Below are 22,933 nucleotides of genomic sequence, written 5' to 3'. Positions count from 1 at the left end.
GAGGGGTGTTAGGGTTGGTCCCCCCCCATCTAAGCCCAGGAGCCCTGACATTACAGCTAGTCCTTGACTTACGACCATGACTGAACCCAAAATTTATGTTGCTAAGCAACATAAAATTTATGTTGCTAAGCAAGGCATTCATTAAGGAGTTTTGCTCCATGTTACGACTTTTCTTTGCATAGTTATTAAGTGACTCACTGCAGTTGTTAAGTTAGTAACATGGTCGTGTTCTTCCCCATTGACTTTGCTTGTCAGAGGGTCGCAAAAGGGGATCACAGGACCCCGGGACGTTGCAACTGTCATAAATATGAGTCAGTTGCCAAGCATCTGAATTTTGATCACATGACCATGGAGATGCTTCAACGGTCATAAGTGTTGTGGCCCGCCAGCGGAGCTGACGGCAGACTCGGACAGTGTTGTAACCCAGGCCCAAGTAGTTAGTATTAAATACAAACAGTTCGAAAACAAACAGACTTTATTAGAACAGCTGAGAATTAACTCATTCTCAGCGTAGTCCAAACTAAATGAAAGCAAATTCTTCAAAACGCCATTCCTCAGTTTATCACTGACCTTGGGATAATTAGGCAAACTGCCAAAGGCTTTTCTTGGCAAAAGTTCAGAAACAGAAGACGCCGACAAGAAATGAATACAGTGAAACAAGAACCAATTCTCTCAACGTTGTTTTCCGGCAAAGAGGCCAAGAGCCGTTGCTGGTCTTTTAAGCCTTATTGGAGGGGGAAGGCAATCATCTCTTGGCCCTACTCCCGAGTTGTCCTCTCTGCTTTATCTGCTCTTGCCTTCTGGCAGCTCTTCTCATACGTGCACTAGGAACAGGCTCCTCTGTTCCTCTGCCTCTCTACTGGCTCCGGAGTCCACACATCACTCCCCGATGGCCCTGGCCCCATCTCTGCCTCAGATGCAGAGCCCTCATCCGGGCCTTCCTCAGCCTCCAGGACTGGCCCCTGTTCTTCCTCAGCCTCATTGCTGTCCGACTCCGCTGCCAGCTCCCCAGGCTGCGGGCAGACCACAACAGACAGTGAGGAGGTTGGGGAGGAACATGGGCCAGTCCTGGAGTCTGGGGAAGGCTCTGATGAGTGCTCTGCATTGGAGGCAGAGATGGGCCAGGCCCTCTGACAGTTATTAGCTACCTTTGGAGTCCGGAGGTAATTGGGGCTGAAGAACAGTTGGAGCCTGTTCCCGATGTGCACATGCACAGAGCTGTCAAGAGAAGGGAACAATTAAGGAACAGAGGTCGACTCGGCAGTAAAGGCACAAGGGGACACTGAATGGCCTCTCCCAAAGGGAATAAATAGGAGTGAAAGGGGAGGATGTTTGCAGGAGATAATTAATATGTTTATTAGTCTTAAGATTTGCTTATCTGAGAGACTCCTTGCCAAGAATTTCCTTGCGTCTGGAAGCTATCCAAGGACTGATAAGGTCTGTGATTGCAATTTACTCTTGAAAGACCGTTTGCTGGATGTGAATGCTAGGAATTCACATTAGCCAAATAAAAAGTGTTTTTTTTCGGGACAAGGAGTCTGTTTCGTGATTTGGCGAAGCCTAGGTCAGAACAGTAAGTGTGAAAAAGTTGTAAGTCATTTTCTCTGTGCCTCTGTAACTTCGAACGGTCACTAAGTGAACTGTTGTAAATCGAGGACTACCTGCAATCCCTTGTAAGCTTAAAATGGGGGGGCGGGAACATGATTCTTACCTCTCTCCTTGTATTTTTCTCCCCTTTCAGAATTGCTGAAGCTGGAATTGGAGGAAGAGGCAGATGAATATGTTTTACCAGGTAAAACTGTTATGAACCTTCTTTTTAAAAACATATATTTCTTTCTCGTCGTGGTTGTGCTGGTATAGGCAGGTCAGAAAGCAGAAATACCAGGCGGAGAGTTCCAGAACAGTTCTTATTTTTTTTTATTTTATTTTTTTTATTTATTTTTATATGCTGCCCTTCTCCGGAGACTCAGGGCGGCTTACAAGCAATTAAGCAATAGCCTTCATACTTTTGTATATTTTATACAAAGTCAGCTTATTGCCTCCACAAACCGGGTCCTGATTTTACCCACCTTAGAAAGGATGGAAGGCTGAGTCAACCTTGAGCCTGGTGAGAATTGAACTCGCAGTAATTGCAGGCAGCTGGATGTTAAATGCTGCCTTAGTAGGAGGCATTAGCCTCCTACGCCACTCAGGCTCCTTCCCACTCCATCCAAAAATGTTCAAGGCTGGATGGTTTTTTTTTTGTGATTGTTAATACTTCGGCCCCCCTCGACCCAATTTTTTGGGAGTATCTGACTTTTTTGTTTTGTTTTGTTTTTTCTATCCCTGTGTTGCAATGCTCCTGGAGTCAGGGTTCCAACGGATGCCCTAATTAAATCATGAGCCTCGAGCCAAGCTTCAAAAGAAATCCAATTATTTATTGGGAGCTTCATGTTGGCATGTTCCAAGTGAAGCCAACTCTGGCCCCATGTGATTTACAGCTGAGACTTGACCAGGGGTGAAATGCTCCCGGTTCGGACCGGATCATCCGATCTGGTAGCGATGGAGGCGGGTGGTTCGGATGGAGGCTGGTAGCAAAAATCCCTGCCCATCACTACTGCAATACTCTCTACCTAGGGCTGCCCTTGAAAACCACTCGAAGGCTTCAGCTGGTGCAGAATGCGGCCGCGTGGGTTGTGATGGGAGCATCCCAACACTCCCATGTTACACCCCTCCTGCGCGGCTTGCATTGGTTACCGGTTGCTCTTTGGGTGAGGTTAAAGGTGTTTGTTTGTTTTATTAGATTTATATACCGCCCTACTCCCGAAGGACTCAGGGCGGTGAACAGGCACAAAATAAAATACATAAATACAAAATTTAAAAGCGAAAATAAAACCAGATTAAACAATTTAGCCCGAGACAAATTTAAAACATCCCAATAATTTAAAAACAGAGTTAAAATTTTCAATTTAAAAGAAAAGGGGAAAAAAGGTTAGGCCAGGCCAGCTTGCTGGAATAGGAAGATCTTAAGAGCGCGGCGGAAAGTGCGCAGATCCAGGATCCTCCGTATCTCCGGGGGGAGCTCGTTCCAGATAGTGCGTGCCCCCACAGAGAAGGCCCTCCCCCTGGGGGCCGCCAGTCGACACTGTTTGGCCGACGGCACCCGGAGGAGCCCCTCTATGAGAGCGTACCAGCTGGTGGGAGGCTATAAAGCCCTTCATGGCCTAGGCCCGGGATATTTCTCGGACCCCCTGCAGCCAGCGACAATCCCCAATTGCCCGGTGCGCTCCCACAGACAGGGCCTCCTCAGGGTGCCGTCGGCCAGACAGTGTCAGCTGGTGACCCCCAGGGGGAAAGCTTTCTCTGTGGGCGAACCCACCCTCTGGAACCAACTTCCGTTGGAGCTCCAGATGGCCCCTGACCTTCGCTCGTTCCGCCGCGAGTTGAAGACCTGGTTGTTCCGTAGCCTGGACTGATGGGGGGGGGGATTAATGAATTTTAAACTGTTTTAAATTGGATTTTAATGTTATATCGTTTTAATAAGGAATTATGCATTTTACCGTTGTGAGCCGCCCTGAGTCCTCGGAGATAGGGCGGCATATAAATTGCATAAAATAAATAAATTGCCCAGCTGAGCCACGCAATCATCAGAAGCTTTTTTTTTATTTTTAAAAGCATTTTTTCTACAACCTCTTTGGCCGAAAAAATGCTTTTAAAAGTAAAAAAAGGCCTTTGATGATCGCACGGCTCAGCTGGGATTGTCAGAGGCTTCTAAAAGCATTTTTTCTACAACCTCTTCGGCCGAAGAGCTTATAGAAAAAATGTTTTTAAAAGGAAAAAAAGCCTCTGCCGATCGGACAACTCAGCTGGGATCGTCAGAGGCTTTAAAAGCATTTTTTTTACAACCTCTTCAGCCGAAAAAATGGTTTTAAAAGTAAAAAAAAAAAAAAACAGTTGGCCACGCCCACTCAGTCATATTACAAACCCCCCAACAAGCCATGCCCACAGAACCGGTAGTAACAAATTTTACATTTCACCACTGGACTTGACCCTGTTTCCCCCCCTCCCCCCAGGGTGTGTCATCAGTTACATTCGGTTGTAGAGATCACTCCCCTCCTGCCCTGTGGGTAACCCTGGGAGACAGCCTTGAGAGAGATATGTCTGAAATGTGCTTTTGTTTTTGGCTGCTGCTTCGCTGTTTTCCCATCCACCGTGCCTAGAGAGAAGGCCAGGGATGCTTTGCGAGTTGACTTTTGGATGGACGAGTGCAGAGTGAACTGATAAATGGAATGAATTTCTGAAGAATATTTTCTGCTTTTTCCTCAGGAGCCCAAGAAAAATCCACAGGGTACTTTCGCTTTCTCCAATCCTGCAGAAGGACTGGAGGGGGGCTGGCTTTGACCCAGCAGACTCAGGTGAGGGACATTCCAGGTGAGAAAGGGGAGGAGCCACTGATTGCGAGGAATGAATATTGGGGTGGCTGGCAGATCTTCTAGAGTGGTGACTCTCTCGGGGTTCTGCAAAGTCAAAATTACAGGTAGTCTTTGACTTACGGCAGTTGATTTAGTGACCCTTTGACATTACAACGGCACTGAAAAAAGTGACTCACACCCGTTTTTCACACTTACAACCATGGTTGCAGCATCCCCGTAGTCACGTGATCAGAATTTGGATGCTTGGCAACTGATTCATACTTATGACGGTTGTAGTGTCCCGGGGTGATCAGCTTTTCCGACCATCTGACAAGCAAAGTCAATGGAGCAGTCAGATTCATTTAACAACTGTCTGACTAACTTAAATACTGCAGCGATTCACTTAACAGCTGTGGCAACAAAAGTCGTAAAATGTTTTGCTTAGCAGTATAAATTTTAGTTTAGTTTAGTTTATTATATTTGTATACCGCCCTTCTCCCGAGGGACTCAGGGCGGTGAACAGCCATGGTAAAAACAATGTACAACAAAAATTAAAAGCTTATTAAAATAATTCAATCATTCGGCCAATATAAATGTAAATATAAATATAAATATAAATATAAATTTTGGGCTCGATTGTGGTCATAACTTGAGGACTCAATCTAGTTACTACTCGGGGATAGAAGCTGTTTTTCAGCCTATTTGCCTTGTTTTTATTATCCTGTACCGTCTGCCAGATGGTAATAGTTAAAAAAAAAAAAGGATGTCCAGGATGAGATGGATCTCTAAGAATGTTTTGACCTTTCTTAAGGCAACGGGAGCTATAAAGCTCTTCCAAAGAGGGTAGGGGGCAACCAATGATCCTCTGGGCAACGACGTTGACCCTCTGGAGCTCTGTCCTATCTGCCACTGTGCAATTGGCAAACCATACACAGGTGCAGTAAGTTAAAATACTCTCTATGGTGCAGCGGTAGAAGCTCACCAGCAGTTTTTCATTCAGTTGTTGTTTCCTGAGAAGTCTCAGGTAGTATAATCTCTGCTGGGCCCTTTTGACCAGTGCTGCAATGTGAGTGCCTCAGGTCAGGTCCTCTTTTATGATAACACCCAGAAACTTAAAACTGGACACTTAGTCTCCATTGATAAGCAAGGACTAGATGTCTGATCTATTCCTTCTATAAAGTCCAGTGCTCCTTGGTTTTATTGTCACACGGTTGTTAAGCGAATCCCCAAGGTTTCCCCATGGATTTTGCTTGTCAGAAGGTCACAAAAGGAGAATCACCTTGCTTGCCTCTGATTGGCCACCTCTCTCAATCCATCACATAGAACAGGTGTTTCTTTTGTTTGAATGACTTGTATATTTATATTTGGCTGATTTTTTTCCTCCTGTTGAATGAGCTTCTGGTTGCTTCCTTCTAGCCCGTTTCCTTCGAGGAGGTCTCTGTCTGCTTCTCCAAGGGAGAATGGTCTCTCTTGGGCCCCAGTCAGAGAGTCTTGTACAAGGAAGTGATGCAGGAAAATTATGAAAATGTGACTTCTCTCGGTAAGAATCTCTAGGTTTTGTTTCTTCTACTGGAACCTTCCAGATATGTTGGGTTGCAGCTCTTTTCGCAGCCATCTGATTATCGACTGGGGATGATGGAATGTACTGGAAGTTGCTTGGCTGAATCATAGAATCCTCTTCATAGGATTGGAAGAGACCTTGAAGGTCTTCTAGTCCAGAGGTCACCAACCTTTCGGACCTCAGGGACCACTAAATTCATAATTTTAATTCCCTGCCTAACGACCAGCTGGGTGAGGGTGGTTAGGTGGTCATGTGACTGAGTGGACATGGCCAACTCAATGTCACTCACGTCGAGGGGCCGGCCTCCACTCACTTCTCCCCTCTCAGCCACTCCTCGCCTGCCTGCCTCTTTAGGGACCTGTTCTGTCCCCGTCCCCACACACACACAAACAGCCAGCCAGGGGTTAAAGAAGTACTTGGCACACACAAGGTTCGTTATCAGGAACTTGGCAGCAATACGATAACCGTCTGCCAAGTGCTTTACTACAAGAAGAGGGAGTGTTCCTCCACCAGATAACACCAACGAATACACACAGTTTTCAAAACAGTCCAGCTCAAACATGAAACCCTGCTGCAAACGTTTATCTCGCCTTCGTTGGCGTGGATCCAGGAACGACTTATCACCCTCATCGCTGTCATCGGAGACACCTGGCTCCTGGTCAATCTCCTTTCCCTCGGCAGACACCTGAGGCATTGCCAGAGAGGAGGGGCCTGGAGAGGGAGGCCTGGCCGGCTCCTCTCCTTCATGTTCGGAGCCTTCTTCCTCCGATAAGATAGGCTCGGGGGTCGGAGCCACAACAGGACCCAACAGGAAGCAGTTGTTGGAGCTAAGCAGCCACCACGGGAAAGAGTTGGCAAAACAGCTGGCTCAGTTCAAATTGGATCTAGAAGAAGGAGGCTCAGCAAAAGCACCTCACTGAGGACTACGAGTATAGGCTTTCCAAGCAGAGGGAAGACCTGCGGGAGTGCAAGGCCAGGTACCGGCGCCTGGAGGCTCAGCAGGCTGAGATGGTCAGTCAGTTCCAGGCCATGATGCAGTTCCACTGGAACAAGGCCCTTTTCTCTTTGCCACCAGCGGCTCTTCCCTCCAGCCTTCGCCCAAAGCTCCGTACCAGGAGACTGAAGCAGACCCCAAGTCAGAATTTCTGCCGCCCTCCAACCTGCACAAAAAGACCCTGAAGGGGGAGACTCTCTGCAGCAACACAAATGTTCATTGCACGTATCTGTCCCAGGGGCTGTAGTTTGAGGACCCCTGATTTAGTGTAATATTAAAAAATGCAAATAATTTTTCTGCGGACCACCACAATTTTCTCACGGACCACCAGTTGATGACCGCTGTTCTAATCCAGCCCTTTAACCAAGGCCTGCCTTGTCCTTTGGCCCTGTGGAGAATTAACCCCAACCTTCTTCCCTTCAAGAATCACAAGGCTGCTGTCATGTCTCTCCTTAGCCTTCTCTTCTTTAGGGTAAACATACCCATATTTTTTCAGCCATTCATCGGATTTACAAGGACTCCTCACCATGCTTTGTGACCTCTTTCTGAATGAGCTGAAGGTTGTCCTGTTTGGCAAGAGAACCTGTTACTCTTAAAATTCAAGAATTTGGGAGAGAAGAATCCTCGTTTCTGCCCAGAACTTTTTAATTGACTTAGATTGTTTCCCTGTAGGAAAAGGAATAGCAGGAGAGAGTCAAATGAGGAATCAGCCTAGATTCTCTATGTTGCCGCAAATGCTCTTAAGTCTAAACTAGATTTCTGTGCATAGGAGGATTTAATTTAATTCAATTTAATCAGAATTTAACGTGTGGCCCTGGTATCTCGAGCCTGACATCCCCCTTTCCAGGCAGCGTTACTACAGGGGTGCCTACAATAAAATGTTGATGTATTATAAAAAAGCTCCTTGTTCATGAATCATTTTCCTGCCCAAAAAATAGTACAGAAGCGACATTCTGAATTCTGTTTCTTTTACCCTTTGGTGCAATTGATATCCCATCAGAAAGCTAATCAGTGAACAGTTGCCTCAATTAAAACTGTCAGATCTGCCGCCACTTAAACCTCTAAATAGAAATGATGCTTGGCTCCGTTTGCTGAGAAAGGCTTAGCTTTATTAGAAGTCAAGTGTATTGAAGTCATCCATAGCCATAATTGAGAATCGCTCATCAAAATCCCTAAATTCAACTTTTCCCTCTCTTAACTGTCTCTCATGGCTGACCTCCCCATGACCAATCAGGTTCAAGCAAGATGCTTTCAGAACTGTCATTTTAAGCGTAGGTTGGTATCGGGTGAAATGCTCCCGGTTCGGACCAGATCACCCGATCCAGTAGCAATGGAGGCGGGTGGTTCGGAGAACCAGTAGCAAAAATCCCTGCCCCCCCCATGCCCAGCTGAGCTGCGTGATCATCAGAGGCTTTTTTTTCTTTTAAATGCCTCTGACGATCCAAGCTGAGTTGCCTGATTTTTTAAAAAAGCCTCTGCCAATCAGGCAACTCCTCTTGGATCGTCAGAGGCATTTAAAAAAAACAACCTCTGACGATCAGGCAACTCAGCTTGGATCGTCAGAGGCATTTAAAAGAAAAGAAGTCTCTTGACGATCAGGCAACTCAGCTTGGACCATCAGAGGCATTTATGCCTCTGACGATCCAAGCTGAGTTGCCTGATCGTCAAGCTGAGTTTGACGATCCAAGCTGTCGATCCAAGATGATGCCTGATGATCCAAGCTGAGTTGCCTGATCGTCAGAGGCATTTAAAAGAAAAAAAGCCTCTGACGATCAGGCAACTCAGCTGGGATCGTCAGAGCCTTTTGAAAGCATTTTTTTTTACAACCTCTTGTAGAAAAAATGGTTTTAAAAGTTTTTTAAAAAAATTGGCCACGCCCACCCAGTCACATTACCCCCCCAAGCCACGCCCACAGAACTGGTAGTAACAAATTTTAAATTTCACCACTGGTTGGTATGCAGCTGCCTTCTCCCAGCCGGGTGATCTTGAAGTAGCATCTCGGGGACATACAGCAGTTACTTTCCACACACCCCAAGCATTTCCCCTCCCATTCACCCTCCCCAGAGTTCATGGCAGACTGTCACCGCATGGGAGCAGCTGACAGTCATTTAATACTATTTTTATTCTACACTTAACGTTGCTGTTGCATTGCTGTTGTTCATTTTGTGCTGAGACATAAAGAAGGATGGTTGAATAAAACACCCTAGATTTTATTTTCTTGGGTTTTATTTTTGCACTAGTTCTCTCGCTCACCGGTTTGGGACCAAACTCCTGGATGGAGGAAGAAGATGAGGCCGTTTTGGGTCTACGCTCTCAACTTTCTGAGAAAGGGGGCAATCAAGATGTCAGCATTACAGGTGGGAAAAATGAAGTATGGGTCATTGTGATGATCTGGGGCAGAGATAATACAAACAGCTGGCAGTTCAAACCGTCCCTTTATTGCTCCAAATTTCCCCAAATGCTCTCACATTTCTGGCCAGTCCCAGATTTCTCTAAATAGAAATGCAAGATTGGGCACAACTAATTTAACAACCATCTTGCTTAGCAATGGAAAGTCTGGTCCCGATTTTGGTCGTAACTCAACGACTACCTGTTCAATGTCCATCTGCCCCAGCAAGCACAGACTATCCCTTGTCAATGAGTTTTTAAATCTGACTCACCCCAAAAGTCACATTACAAACCCTCAGCCACATTATGTTTTCCAATTTTCCATTTGCTACCTGAGAAGGAACAGTCATAAATCTGCACATTATTTCAATGGAAATCTTGCCATGATTTTTTTCCCCCTAAAAATTGCTCTGGACATTTTTATTATTGGAAGTGATTGATTGATTGATTATCAAACTGTTGTCAACACTTAGTAACCGCATAAATTTCCTCCATAATATCGGAAATGGCGAATATATTTTGCATGGAAATAAATGAAATATTGTTGGAGTTTGTTTTGTTTTTGTTTGTTTTTATTGGATTTATATACCGCCCTACTCCCGAAGGACTCAGAGCGGTGAACAGCCACAGAATAAAACACATAAATACAAAAATTTAAAATAGAATTTATTTATTTATTTATTATTGAATTTCTATACCGCCCTTCTCCCTGAGGACTCAGGGCGGTGTACAGCCAGAATTAAAAAACATGCAGGACAAATATTAAAAAACAATTAAAAGATATATAAATTTGGCCCAATTAAAACTCACTACCAATTAAAACATTTAAAACATTTAAAAATATTTAAAAATGTCTTCTTAAGCCAGCCCGGCTTGCTTGAAAAAATGGGTTTTAAGGGCACGACGGAAGGCACTGAGGTCTTGGATTCTCCTTATCTCTGGGGGAGCTGATTCCAGAGGGTAGGTGCCCCCACAGAGAAGGCCCTCCCCCTGGGGGTCACCAGCCTACACTGTTTGGCTGATGGCACCCCGAGGAGGCCCTCTCTGTGGGAGCGCACAGGTCGATGGGAGGTAGTCGGTAGCAGCAGGCAGTCTTGGAGATAGCTAGGCCCTATGCCATGGAGTGCTTTGAAGGTGATAACCGGCACCTTGAAGCGCACCCGGAAGACTATAGAACTAAAACTTAACAGTTTTCATAGTGGAATTTGACACAAACCTTTGCTGGACCTTTATCAGAATGCAAATTAAGCTGCCTAAAAAAAAGGATAACAGAGCCGAAAGGCAGGATGCTAATCAAATAAACAAATGAAATAATGTAAAAATACCAGAGATTGTAACTTTCAGTGCTGTGTCTAAATTTTTATAGATTAATCATTTTAGGGGAGTGTTTCAAGCTGAAAATCTTTCCAGCTTTGAGATAATTTTGCATGGGAAGTAGGGTGTTTCAAACTTTAAATCACATGTTTCCAATTCAAAGTGTTGGTAAAGATTCTCAGTTATCCAGGTACGGTTGTCTGGAAATGGAGTCATAGCAATTGAACTTCTTGTTGGTTCGAAACGTTTTGCTGCTTATCCAATAAGAAGCTGCTTATCGGAAGAAGCTACTCGGATAAGCAGCGAAACATATTGGGCTGACAAGAAAAGACATCCAAAACGGAACAGAACAGAATAACAAGAGTTGAAAGGGAGTTTGGAGGTCTTCTAGCAGGAGACTCTACCATTTCAGACAAGTAGCTGTCCAGACTTTTCTTAAAAAGGAGCCTGGATAGCTCTGCAGACAAGGCACTGTAATTTAACACCAGCTGTCTGCAATTAAAGTAAGTTCAAATCTTGCCAGGCTCAAGGTCGACTCAGCCTTCCGTACTTTCTAAGGTAGGTAAATTGAGGACCCAGTTTGTGGGGGCAATAAGCACTGTAAGCCGCCCTGAGTCTCCAGAGAAGGGCGGCATATAAATCAAATAAAAAAAAAAAAAGCTTCCAGTGATGGAGCATCCACAACTTCTGAAGGCAAGCAATTCCACTGGTTTATTCAAGGTGTTGGTGACCACCTTTAGAGTGCTCCATGGCTTAGGACCTGGATACTTACGAGACCGCCTTCTGCCACCGAGAGCCTCCCACCGGCCAGTACGCTCCCACAGAGAGGGTCTCCTCCGGATGCCGTCGGCCAAACAATGTCGACTGGCGGCCCCCAGGGGAAGAGCTTTCTCTGTGGGAGCACCTGCCCTCTGGAACGAGCTCCCCCCAGAGATACGGACGATTCTGGATCTACGTACTTTCCGTCGGGCCCTCAAAACTTTTTTTATTTCATCAAGCCGGACTGGCCTAATTCTCTAATGGTGTAATTTTAAATTTGAATTTTCAATGGGGGATTTTAACTGTCGGGCCAAATTGCTTAATATATTTTTAAATTGTTTTTAAATTTTGCTTTCTGTGTTTTTTATCTATGGCTGTTCACCGCCCTGAGTCCTTCGGGAGAAGAGCGGTATATAAATTTAAATATTAAATTAAATTAAATTAAAATTATTGTTCTCGCTGTTAGGAAATTTCCTCTTAGTTCTAAGTTGCTTCTCTCCTTGATTAGTTTCCATCCATTGCTTCTTGTCCTGCCCTCAGGTGCTTTGGAGAATAGCTTGATTCCCTCTTCTTTGTGGCAGCCCCTAAGATATTGGAAAATTGCTATCCTCTCAGCCCTAGTCCTTCTTTTCATTAAACTAGACACACACAATCCCTGCAATCGTTCTTTGTATGTTTTAGCCTCCAGACCCCTAATCATCTTTGTTGCTCTTCTCTGCACTCTTTCCAGAGTCTCCACATCTTTTTTATAATACGATGACCAAAATTGGATGCGGTATTCTAAGTGTGGCCTTACCAAGGCATTACCAAAGTCCAGTTGCCATGGTTCAACTTCCAGACTGATTTAAAGTGATTTGAATTTACAATAGTTTGAAATAGATGGAAGTGATAAGCTCTGATAGCATGATGTGAATGAGCAAATTGCTTTCAGCTCCTATATGAGATTTGGGTGTCAACTAATTCCTGGGGCAACCAATGGGGTGAACTTATTCACTGAGTTGTCTTTCCATTTTTTATGATAGCATCCCAGCAGCAAGAGAAGAGCAAGGAGAAGGGGAAGATGGAGAAGGAGAAAGAGAAGGAGAAGACAGAGAAAGAGAAGGAGAAGAAAGAGAAAGAGAAGGAGAAGTCAGAGAAAGAGAAGGAGAAAGAGAAGAAGTCAGAGGAGGAGATGTCAGAGAAAGAGAAGTTGGAGAAAGAGAAGTCAGAGAAAGAGAAGGAGATGGAGAAGGAAAAGTCAGAAAAAGAGAAAGAGGAGATGGAGAAGAAGAAGTCAGAGAAGGAGAAAGAGATGGAGAAGGAGAAAGAAAAGGAGAAAGAGAAGGAAAACATTCCCCATCCAGCAAATGTTAAGGAAATTGTAGCTCAAGGTGCCTTGAGAAAAGACGTGGGGCTTCGGCCAGAGGAGCCCACAACAAATCCTCAACGCAAATCTGAAAGACAGAGGGAAACTGGACAAAAGACCAGAGAAGAGAAATCCATTCTTTCTCCCGCTGACCATCAAAATACCAGCAAAGTCGTCCTTCAGCCAGGAACCGGCAAAGGAAGGAAACCAAAACCATGTCCCAAATGCGGGAAGGAATTTAATCAGAGTCTCCTCCTCCTGAAACATAAGCAGATGCACCAAAGGACCACGCCCTACCAATGCTCGGACTGCGGGAAGGTCTTCAGCCAGCGCGCCCATCTTACCAAACACAAGAAAGCCCACAAAAAGGTGAAACTGTTCAGCTGCTCCGACTGCGGGAAAACTTTCCATCGGAGCTCCCATTTCTATTCCCACCAACGGACCCACAGAGGGATCAAGCCTTTCAAGTGCTCGACTTGCGGGAAAAGTTACACCCGGATGCCCGACCTTCGGAGGCACCAGAAATCCCACACGGGAGAGAAATCGCACAAATGTTTCGACTGCGGCAAGAGCTTTGGTTTGTACTCGTCCCTCGTCAAGCACGAGAGAACCCACACGGGGGACAAGCCGTACAAGTGCTCCCACTGCCCGAAGAGTTTCTGCCAGAGGACCCACCTCATCGTGCACAAGAGAACCCACACGAAGGACAGGCCCTTCAAATGCTCGCGTTGCAAAGCTGGCTTCGTTCAAAAGGCCCACCTGATCTCGCACCAGAGGTCCCACACGGGAGAGAAACCCTTCTGTTGCCACAGCTGCGGCAAAAGCTTCAAACGCAACTCCACCCGCGTGAAACACGAGAAAAGACACGAGAAGGAAAGTGTGGAGCCTTCACTTCCTCTCGAGGCTTCCCCGTCAACACTTCCTCTCAACGCTTCGCCTTCTCTCAATGCTTCGCCTCCTCTCAATGCTTCGCCCTCTCAAAGACCAAGCTGGAGGTCCAGATTGAGAACTGTGGGAAGACTTGGGAAAGCGGCTGCTTAACCCCTTCTGGGAAAAAAAAAGGAGGAAAGAAGAACATCAGGTCTGACCTGGGAATATCTTGGACAGGATTTCCCAGTTGATTTTGGGAAACTTGAGAGGAACGGTGGAGAGACTTCAATTAACATCTGGAAAACCCACGGTAGAGGAAGGGAAGGTTAACCTTTCTTCTCTCCTGGGTCATTTCCTGGATCAAAAATGGCGCTTCTTCCCTGCCACAGAGATGCATGCTGGAAAAAGTCCAGGAACAGGTGTCCTCCTGCCATTTTTTTCCCCCACTGCGAATCTCCTAACAGCTTTGTAGGATTTAAATCGTGGACATGAGTTTGCAGGGGATAGGTTAGATGTCTCTGTTCCAATCTGTTTGGAAGGATCTTGGGTTGATTTTTACACGCAAATTATCTCCCAGACATTGAGCCATTGGGTGATCGACTAGGATCAGGATGGGAGGGAGGGAAAGGAAGGAAGGAAGGAAGGAAGGAAGGAAGGAAGGAAGGAAGGAAGGAAGGAAGGAAGGAAGGAAGGAAGGAAGGAAGGTAGGTCAGTGAGTGTGAAGTTTCGGATCCATAGGAGGGCAACCAAGTATCCTCTGGATGTTTTTAGCTTCATTCCCCATACATTTTTGCCACTGGCCAGGGATACGTTGAGGTAATAGCAGGTGGGGAGGGTTTCCCCAAACATCTGGGAAGCCTCAGGATGCCTGTCCTGTGCCCGAAGCCACATCTGCACAAAGTACATTTCCAAATTTCCTGCAGCTCTGGCTACTGAGGGTGCTCAGTCCTCAGGGTTAGGGTTAGAGTTAGGGCCTAATTTCCATGGTGAATTTTGTTTACACTTTTTTTTCCTGTGATCATGTGAGCATTTTTTTCCTTTTTCTCAGTGTGCGGGTTCTGTTCTCGCCAGCTGAAACTATAATGAACAAATGAATTCCTGGCAGAGTTATGATCGGGGTTAAGTTGAGGCCTACCTATAATGCAGGTTGCTGTCAATTATATACAATAGGACAGTGATGGCTAACCTTTTTGCCATCGCATGCCAAAAGTGGAGGGAGTGTGTGGGGGGGTCACGCACGTGCGTGCCCACACCCACCCCGCGCATGCGCTCACGATCCTCCCCCCACGATTTTGGCACATGATGACACAGTGAGTCCGGTAGGCCTGTTTTTTTGCCCTCCCCAGGCTCCAGAGACTTTCTAGGAGCATGGGGAGGGCAAAAACGGCCTCCCCAGACCTGGAGGCCAGAAACAGCCCGTTTGCCGACTTCCGGTGGGACCAGAAGGCCCGAAAATCAGCTGGCCATCGTGTGCATGCGCGCTGGAGCTGAGCTTGCATGCTCACCGATATGGCTCTGCGTGCCACCTGTGGCACACGTGCCATAGGTTTGCCATCACGGCAATAGGATATATCCGCGCTGGGCAACCTGCAATCCTGAGGGGAGGTGGGAGCAGAGGTTTCTGTAGGACGGTGGGGTCACCAGTCCCCAAGCTGCAGAGCGGTACCAGTCTGCGGCCCACCAGAAACCGGGCCGCACAAACAAGTTAAACCTCATCCGCACACATGTGGGATCCAGGCAGCACACACAACTGCACACACACACACACACACCGGTCTACAGGAAAACCACCCTCCATTGAACCAATCCCTGGTGCTTGAAAGATTGGGGGGCACAGCTACAGGAGGGTTGGGAAGGCGGGCTGACAATGAAAACGGCATCACGTTGACACGACACAAGTTGTACCGCTTTTGTAACATATGTTGTGACATCGCAAGATGTATGAAAGCTTCTGTTGCACTTCTAATGCAATGCTGCTTTCAACATTTGGGCCCTGCATGGACCTCTGGAGTGTCAGGTTTCGAGGTCATCTCAAATAAATTGCATTTCAAACAAAGTCTTTGATGAAAAACTCCCATTTATTAAGCACGACATTCTAACTCCGACTCCATCGTAGCCAACACTGACTTCCTGACCCAAAACCCTCCCTTTCCTTTCCCCACTCCTCTGCACTCATTGGCCATCTTCCAAGTCACTCTACTCCTAATCTACTGCTCCAGATCAAAGGAATTTCTCCCCTCCCATCCCATCTCCTAGGGGATATTATCTCCAGGGAAAATAAGTAGGTGAAAAGTCAAACGTCCCTTTCCAGACGCCTCCGCTTCTCCTTCTTATGTCAGCACTAGAGTAAATGCAGCTTGAAGTGCTGACACGGAGTCTCTTGTGATGTTTGGCGTTTGGTCACCCTACACTGAGCCATAATTGGCTTTGATTCAGCTTTGAAGTTATTTCCTTCAGTTTGAAGGAAACTTGAAGTGCCATTTCCTGTGTTGGGTGAATCCCATGAATTGTGACTTGTTCATCATACCATGGTTGAACCATGGAGTATGTCTGTGGAGGTTCTCAGTCATCCAGATGACGGTGGTCCCAAAGATACTTTTTCAAGCGGCAACTGGACTTCCTTGTTTTTTATTTGAAGATGTTTCACTTCTCATCCAAGAAGTTTCTTAGATGAGAAGCAAAACGTCTTCAAAGAAAAATAGTCCGGTTGCCTCTTGAAAAAGCATCTCTGGGACAACCATGGAGAAGCACAATATGTGAATGTATCATATTGAGCCACGGTGGCGCCGTGGTTAGAGTGCAGTACTGCAGGCTACTTCTGCTGACTGCCGGCTGACTGCAATTTGGCAGTTCAAATCTCACCAGGCTCAAGGTTGACTCAGCCTTCCATCCTTCCGATGTGGGTAAAATGAGGACCCAAATTGTTGGGGGCAATACGCTGACTCTAAACCACTTAAGAGAGGGCGTAAAGCACTGTAAAGCGGTACGTGCTATTGCTATTCATCTCAATCCAAACCTTAATTTACTACAATAGAGAGCAATTCTCCAGTCTGGTCCTGAGAGGATAGAAATCTCTCTTCCGCTCAGGTTTGAAGGAGACTAACAAACTTTACAGCTTTATAGCTGTATCTTTTCTGAAAAAAATAATACCGTCCATGTACTCTGTTGCTAGATTTTTCAAGCAGACCGGTTTTATAGAAGAAGGAACGTTTAGACCGTCAGAAATTGCAATAACTTAAGAAATAATTCTAGTGGCCTTTTTTTTGTATGAATTGTAATAGAGAAAGCATTAGAAAAGTTAAGATTAAGCAGCTAATTCTAAATGACACCAGGGTGGAAACTAATCAAGGAGAGAAGCAACTTAGAAGGAAGGAGAAATTTCCTGACAGAACAATTAATCACTGGAACAACTTACCTCCAGAAATTGTGAATGCTCCAACACTGGAAGTTTTTAAGAAGAGATTAGATAACTATTTGTCTGAAATGGTATAGGGTTTCTTTTCTAAGCAGGGGGTTGGACTAGAAGACCTCCAAGGTCCCTTCCAACTCTGTTATCCTATTCTACTGCTTGGATTCAAGCTTTTTTCAATTTAATATTCGAGAGCCTGCGTATTCGATCTGAAGTTGCCTGGCATGAAGCAAATCTAATGGATTTACTGCTTAGGGTTGGCGATTTATTAAAATGTCATTTTTCAATCTAGCTTTCAATGGGACAGCTGCTCTTGGATGCGGCTATTCCCGGTGGCGAATCGGAATATACTGTAGCTTGAATTAATTATAGTACCTTATACTTATTTTGTTATAACTGTTGTGTAAATTGTACTGTATTTCTCTAGTAGCAAGATGGGATCCTCGTTATGTTATTGGTGGCTGGTTGGTAATTAAATGAATTTATACCTTGACTTACCCGAGGCAGTAGATTCAAGGGTGTGTTCAGGTATTCCTCGACTTACAACCATTCATTTAGTGACCGTTCAAAGTTAAAACAACACTGGGGAAAAAGAGACTTATGATCATTTTTCACACTTATGACCATTTTTCACACTTATGACCATTGCAGCATCCTTCTGGTCACATGATTTACATTTGGATGCTTGGCAACTGACTCATGTTTTCTGTCCCAGGGTCATGTGATCCTCGTTTGCAACCTTCTGACAAGAAAAGTCAACAGGGAAGCCAGATTCACTTAACAACCGTGCTGCGAACTTAACAGCTGTAATTATTCACTTAACAGCCGTGGCAAGAAAGGTCGTAAAACAGGGCAAAAGTCACTTAATAACTTTCTCACTTAGCAACAGAAACGTTGAGCTCAGTTGCAGTTGTACGTCAAGGCTTTACCTGTATGCTGTAGCTTGAATTAATCATAGTAGCCATTTTGTTACAGGTGTCGCGTTCACTACGTTTTTTTTAATTGTACTGTATTTCTGTAGTAGCATCTTGTAAGTACGGGGGGTCCTTGTTATGACGCCAGTTAGTTGTTTGTTGGTAAATAAATGAGTTTATGCCTTGATCCGAGGCAGTCGATTCAAGGGTGTGTATATTTCCTTGCATTTCCTTTCTCAGCTAAATACAGCATCCTCTCATTACAATAACAATTAGAGCGCTTGGCACCTCTCATATGTCAAAGATGCTCTGTTGGGCTCCAAAGAATGCCTTTTGTGGGGTCTTCACACCACAAAAAATACCTGAATCTGCCTTAGAGCAGGGGTCTCCAACCTTGGCAACTTTTAAGAGTTGTGGACTTCAACTCCCAGAATTCCTCAGCCAGCTTTGCTGGCTGAGGAATTCTGGGAATTGAAGTCCACAACTCTTAAAGTTGCCAAGGTTGGAGACCCCTCCCTTAGAGCAGTGGTCCCCAATATTTCCAGCAATGTGGACTAGGAGGGAGGGGGCGGGATGGTTTTGTGTGTGCGCGTACTGCTTGCACAAATTCAGCTTTGCACACATGCGCTCGCCCGCTGCTTGTGCGGCCCAGTTCCGAATGGGCTGCGGACCGACACCTGGTTGTGGGACTCTGCCTTAGAGTAGTCATTGACTCACAGCTATTTGTTGCTTAAACCACATTTGGCTTAGCACCTCTTTAACAGTGGATTTTCAAGTTCCTATTGTGATTATAGGTCAAAGACGACCTGTATTGTAAAACAGTCCCTCCCCTATTGTAGGGGTGGGCAAATGTGGCCATTTTCCAACCTGTGGACTTCAACTCCCAGAATTCTTGGCTGTCTCAGGAATTCTGGGAGTTGAAGTCCACAGGTTGTCTCAGGAATTCTGGGAGTTGAAGTCCACAGGTTGTCTCAGGAATTCTGGGAGTTGAAGTCCACAGGTTGGAAAAGGGCCACATTTGCCCACCCCTGCCCTATTGGGTGGGTGGGTATGTCTCCTTTTAATGTGGACACATTCATAAACTGTCTTTGACCTGCATTCGGTATAAGACCATGGAGGGCCTCATTTTTGGCTTTTCCTAAGTGAAGAAACCAGCAGATCATGGTAAGCTGCTGGCTTTGGAAATTAAAACCATCATTGGATCTTTTCTCCTTGTTGGTATTTTTTTAATTGTTATTTTTTTAAACACAAATAATACAAACATATTACATATACATCTAAATACAATAAAAAAAGAAAAAGGGAAAAAAATAAATATTACAGTGCATCCCCACACCCCGGAGACCATTTTTTTCCCTTATATTTCTTCATCTATAACCGTGATGGCTAACCTGGCCATGGGCCTTGGCCAAGGGCCAAGGGCCTGGTGGCTCAGCAGACTGATAGCATTGTGATTAACACCAGCTGTCTGCAATTACTGTAAGTTTGAATCTCACCAGGCTCAAGGTTGACTCAGCCTTCCATCCTTTCAAAAGTAGGTGAAATGAGGACCCAGATTATGGGGGCAATAAGCTGACTTTGTATAAATATAAAAAAGTATGAAGGCTATTGCTTAACGCATTGTAAGCCGCCCTGAGTCTCCGGAGAAGGGCGGCATATAAATCAAATTAAAAAAAAAAAAACCTATGGCATGCATGCCACAGCTGGCACACAGAGCGGGAGATGTGTATGCATGTGCAGGGGTTTGCACGTGCATGCACGGGGGTGGAGGGTCACAATGCGTGGGTGGTGTGATGGTCATCCCCCCCACAGCCCGTGTTTGGGCTGAGAAGGCTTCAGGGAGGCCTACTAGGCCCAAAACGGGGGTGTGTGTGTGTGTGTGTAAGGGGTCGCACATATATGCGCTGGGAAGCGTGGGGGGGTTTATATGCACAGTGGGCGGGAGAGCATGGGTAGTGTGGCATGCGCCCCCCCATAGCCCAGTTTTGGGCCGAGGAGGCTGCAGGGAGGCCTACTAGGCCCAAAACGGGGGGTCAGGGGGTCGCGTGGGGTATCGTGCTCATACGTGGGCCATACCAACACCTTGAATTGTGCCCGGAGACCAATAAGGAGCCAGTGCAGCTCGTGGAGAATTGGTGTAATGTGGGTGTATCTAGGTGCATCCACGATAGCTCGCGCGGCTGCATTCTGGACCAACTGTAGTCTCCGAACACTTTTCAAGGATAGCCCCATGTAGAGCGCGTTGCAATAATCTAACCGTGAGGTGACAAGGGCATGAGTGACCGTGAGGAGAGCCTCCCGATCCAAGTAGAGTCGCAACTGATGCACCAGGCGAACTTGTGCAAAGGTCCCCCAAGCCACAGCTGTCAGATGTTGCTCTAATCTTAGCTGTGAGTCTAGGAGGACAGCCAAATTGGGAGCCCGTTCTGAGGGGGACAATTTCTCCCCACCCCACCCCCAGAACCAAGGATATTTGAAGGACTGCCACAAAGAGGAGGGGGGGGGTGTCAACTTATTTACCAAAGCAAAGTAGGCAAGTCAAGAAACAATGGATGGAAACTAATCAAGGAGAGAAGCAACCTGGAATTAAGAAAAAACTTCCTAACAGTGAGGACAATTAACCAGTGGAACAGCTTTGCCTTCAAAAATTGTGGGTGCTTCATCCCTGGAGGTTTTTAAGAAGAGAGTGGACAGCCACTTTTCTAAAATGGCATATAGTTAGAGCAGAGGTCTCCAACCTTGGCAACTTTAAGACTTGTGGACTTCAACTCCCAGAGTTCTGGGAGTTGAAGTCCACAAGTCTTAAAGTTGCCAAGGTTGGAGACCCCTGGATAGGATCTCCTGCTTGAGGAGGGGGCTGGACTAGAAGACCTCCAAGGTCCCTTCCCTTCCAGCTCTATTCTGATTGATTGATTGATTGATTGATTGTTGGGTTGGAGAAAAGGACTGAAAAATCATAGCCTCCTATGATCGGAAAGTATCTTAGAGGTCTTCTAGAATCTTGAGCAGGGGGGGCTGGACTAGACGACCTCCAAGGTCCCTTCCAGCTCTATTCTGATTGATTTGAGACTAATCTCCTGTCCAGTTCAGGAATCCTCCACTATTTCAGACAAATGGCTGCCTAACCCTTGCTTGAAAATCTCCAAGGATGGCGATCCCATGAATTCAGGAGCCAGGTTTCACAGAGTCAGGAAATTCCTCCTCATTTTGAGTCATTCCCAAAAATGAACCCATCCTTTTTCCTTGGGGCAGCGCTTCAAATTGGGGGTGGTGGGGGTGGTGTCAGCCTATTCTCCAAAAGCCCCAGAAGGCAAGACAAGGAACAATGGATGGAAACTAATCAAGGAGAGAAGCAACCTGGAAGTAAAGGAGAAACTTCCTCACAGTGAGAACAATTTACTGGTGGAACAATTTGCCTTCAGAAGTTGTAGATGCTCCATCACTGGAGGCTTTTAAGAAGAGACTGGCCAGCCACCTGTCTGAAATGATGGGGTCTCATGCCTGAGTAGGGGGTTGGACTAGACGACCTCCAAGGTGCCTTCCAACTCTGTTATTCTGTTAAGGGAAAGAAACATTCAGATTGAGTATGTCTAGTTTAACGCAAAGGACTAGAGGTGACACGATAGCAGTGTTCCAACATTTGAGGGACTGCCACAAAGAAGAAGAAGGGGGGGTCAATCTATTTTCCAAAGCACGTGAAGATTTTCTGTTTCAGCAATGGAACCTCGAGTCCAATGCTCAAAGTCTCAGGGCGTTTCCCAGGCTGAACTCAGCTACCACGGTGACTGTAATCAACACGCAGACGCAGGAATGGGAAGCCCGAAAGGAGGGCTGCAGTCGCACCGGCGTTTCTGTAGTGTAGTGGTTATCACGTTCGCCTCACACGCGAAAGGTCCCCGGTTCGAAACCGGGCAGAAACAGCCCTTGAAGTTTTTATTTCTAGTTTAGTTGCTTAGCTTACCTTAGTTTAGCTTAGCTTTTTATTATTTTATTATTATATTTTATTTTATTTTATGTTTTTAAAATATATTTTATATTTCATTTTATTTATTATTTTCCTTTCCTTTTTCCCCTTTCTTTTCCTTTCCGTTCCTCTTTTCTCTTCTCTTCTTTTTCCTTTTCTTCCCTTTCCCTTTTTCTCTTCTTTTTTCCTTTCCTTCTTTTTGCTTTTTTTCCTTTTTCCTTTCAGTTTTCTTTCCCTTTCCTTGCCTCTTTTCCCTTCCCTTCTTTTTCCTTTTCTTTCTTTTCCCTTTTTCTCTTCTTTTTTCCTTTCCTTCTTTTCACTTCTTTTTCCTTTTTCCTCAGTTGTCTTTCCCTTTCCTTGCCCCTTTTCTCCTCTTCTTTTTCCTTTTCTTCCCTTTCCCTTTTTCTCTTTTTTCCTTCTTTTCACTTCTTTTTCCTTTTTCCTTTCAGATTTCTTTCCCTTTCATTGCCTCTTTTCCCTTCTCTTCTTTTTCCTTTTTTCTTTTCCCTTTTTCTCCTTTCCTTCTTTTCACTTTTTTTTTCCTTTCAGTTTTCTTTCCCTTTCCTTGCCTCTTTTCCCTTCCCTTCTTTTTCCTTTTCTTTCTTTTCCCTTTCCCTTTCCTTGCCTCTTTTTTTCTTTTCTTTGCCCTCCACCATCTCCCAGTCAGTCCCACTGCTGCTTTCCCTGATGAGAAAACAAGAGGCAGAAAACAGCCACCCAAAGACCCAAGAAGAAAAATCAGGTGCCCTCTGGGTGCCTTTTTATCTATTGCTTTATGAGCCCCAGAGTATTCGAGACATGCCATTGGCTTCACCTTCTCTCTATTTGGGTTTGGAAAAACAAAACATCTGGCATTTGCTGTTGTCTTCTCCGACGGTGGAAAGAACAAAACCAACTAAATAAATAAATGTTTTGGAGTCCATCAGCTGTGCTTCAAATCCATCTCTAACTTGAGTTTCCCCAATAGAAACGGGCTCATTGGGGGATATTAAGGGTGAAAATGCAACATCTCCAGAGGTTCTAA

The 22,933-nt window shown here is 45.5% G+C and overlaps 1 protein-coding gene and 1 non-coding gene across 2 annotated transcripts in view; both read left to right on the top strand.

The window, feature by feature from the left end:
• The window catches only part of LOC139311841 (zinc finger protein 2-like), a 30,661-nt gene extending 16,768 nt beyond the window's left edge, over positions 1 to 13,893 (top strand). The window contains exons 6-10 of the mRNA XM_070936363.1: positions 1,742 to 1,792; positions 4,306 to 4,394; positions 5,808 to 5,931; positions 9,187 to 9,303; positions 12,430 to 13,893. Coding sequence (XP_070792464.1) covers positions 1,742 to 1,792; positions 4,306 to 4,394; positions 5,808 to 5,931; positions 9,187 to 9,303; positions 12,430 to 13,793 — 1,745 coding nt within the window. The 3' untranslated portion in view covers positions 13,794 to 13,893. The remainder of the gene's footprint in view (positions 1 to 1,741; positions 1,793 to 4,305; positions 4,395 to 5,807; positions 5,932 to 9,186; positions 9,304 to 12,429) is intronic.
• Positions 13,894 to 21,792: 7,899 nt separating this feature from the next.
• TRNAV-CAC (transfer RNA valine (anticodon CAC)) lies at positions 21,793 to 21,865 on the top strand. Its single transcript has one exon. It is a non-coding gene; the product is annotated as a tRNA-Val (tRNA).
• The last annotated feature ends 1,068 nt before the right edge of the window (positions 21,866 to 22,933 follow it).

This window comes from Pituophis catenifer, unplaced genomic scaffold (genome assembly GCF_029215685.1).
Source record: "Pituophis catenifer annectens isolate HBS135680 unplaced genomic scaffold, rPitCat1.0.hap2 SCAF_2, whole genome shotgun sequence".
Classification (NCBI taxonomy): domain Eukaryota; kingdom Metazoa; phylum Chordata; class Lepidosauria; order Squamata; family Colubridae; genus Pituophis; species Pituophis catenifer.
The sequence above is the reverse complement of the archived record's forward strand: the minus strand, read 5'-3'. Positions and strand labels throughout refer to the sequence as shown.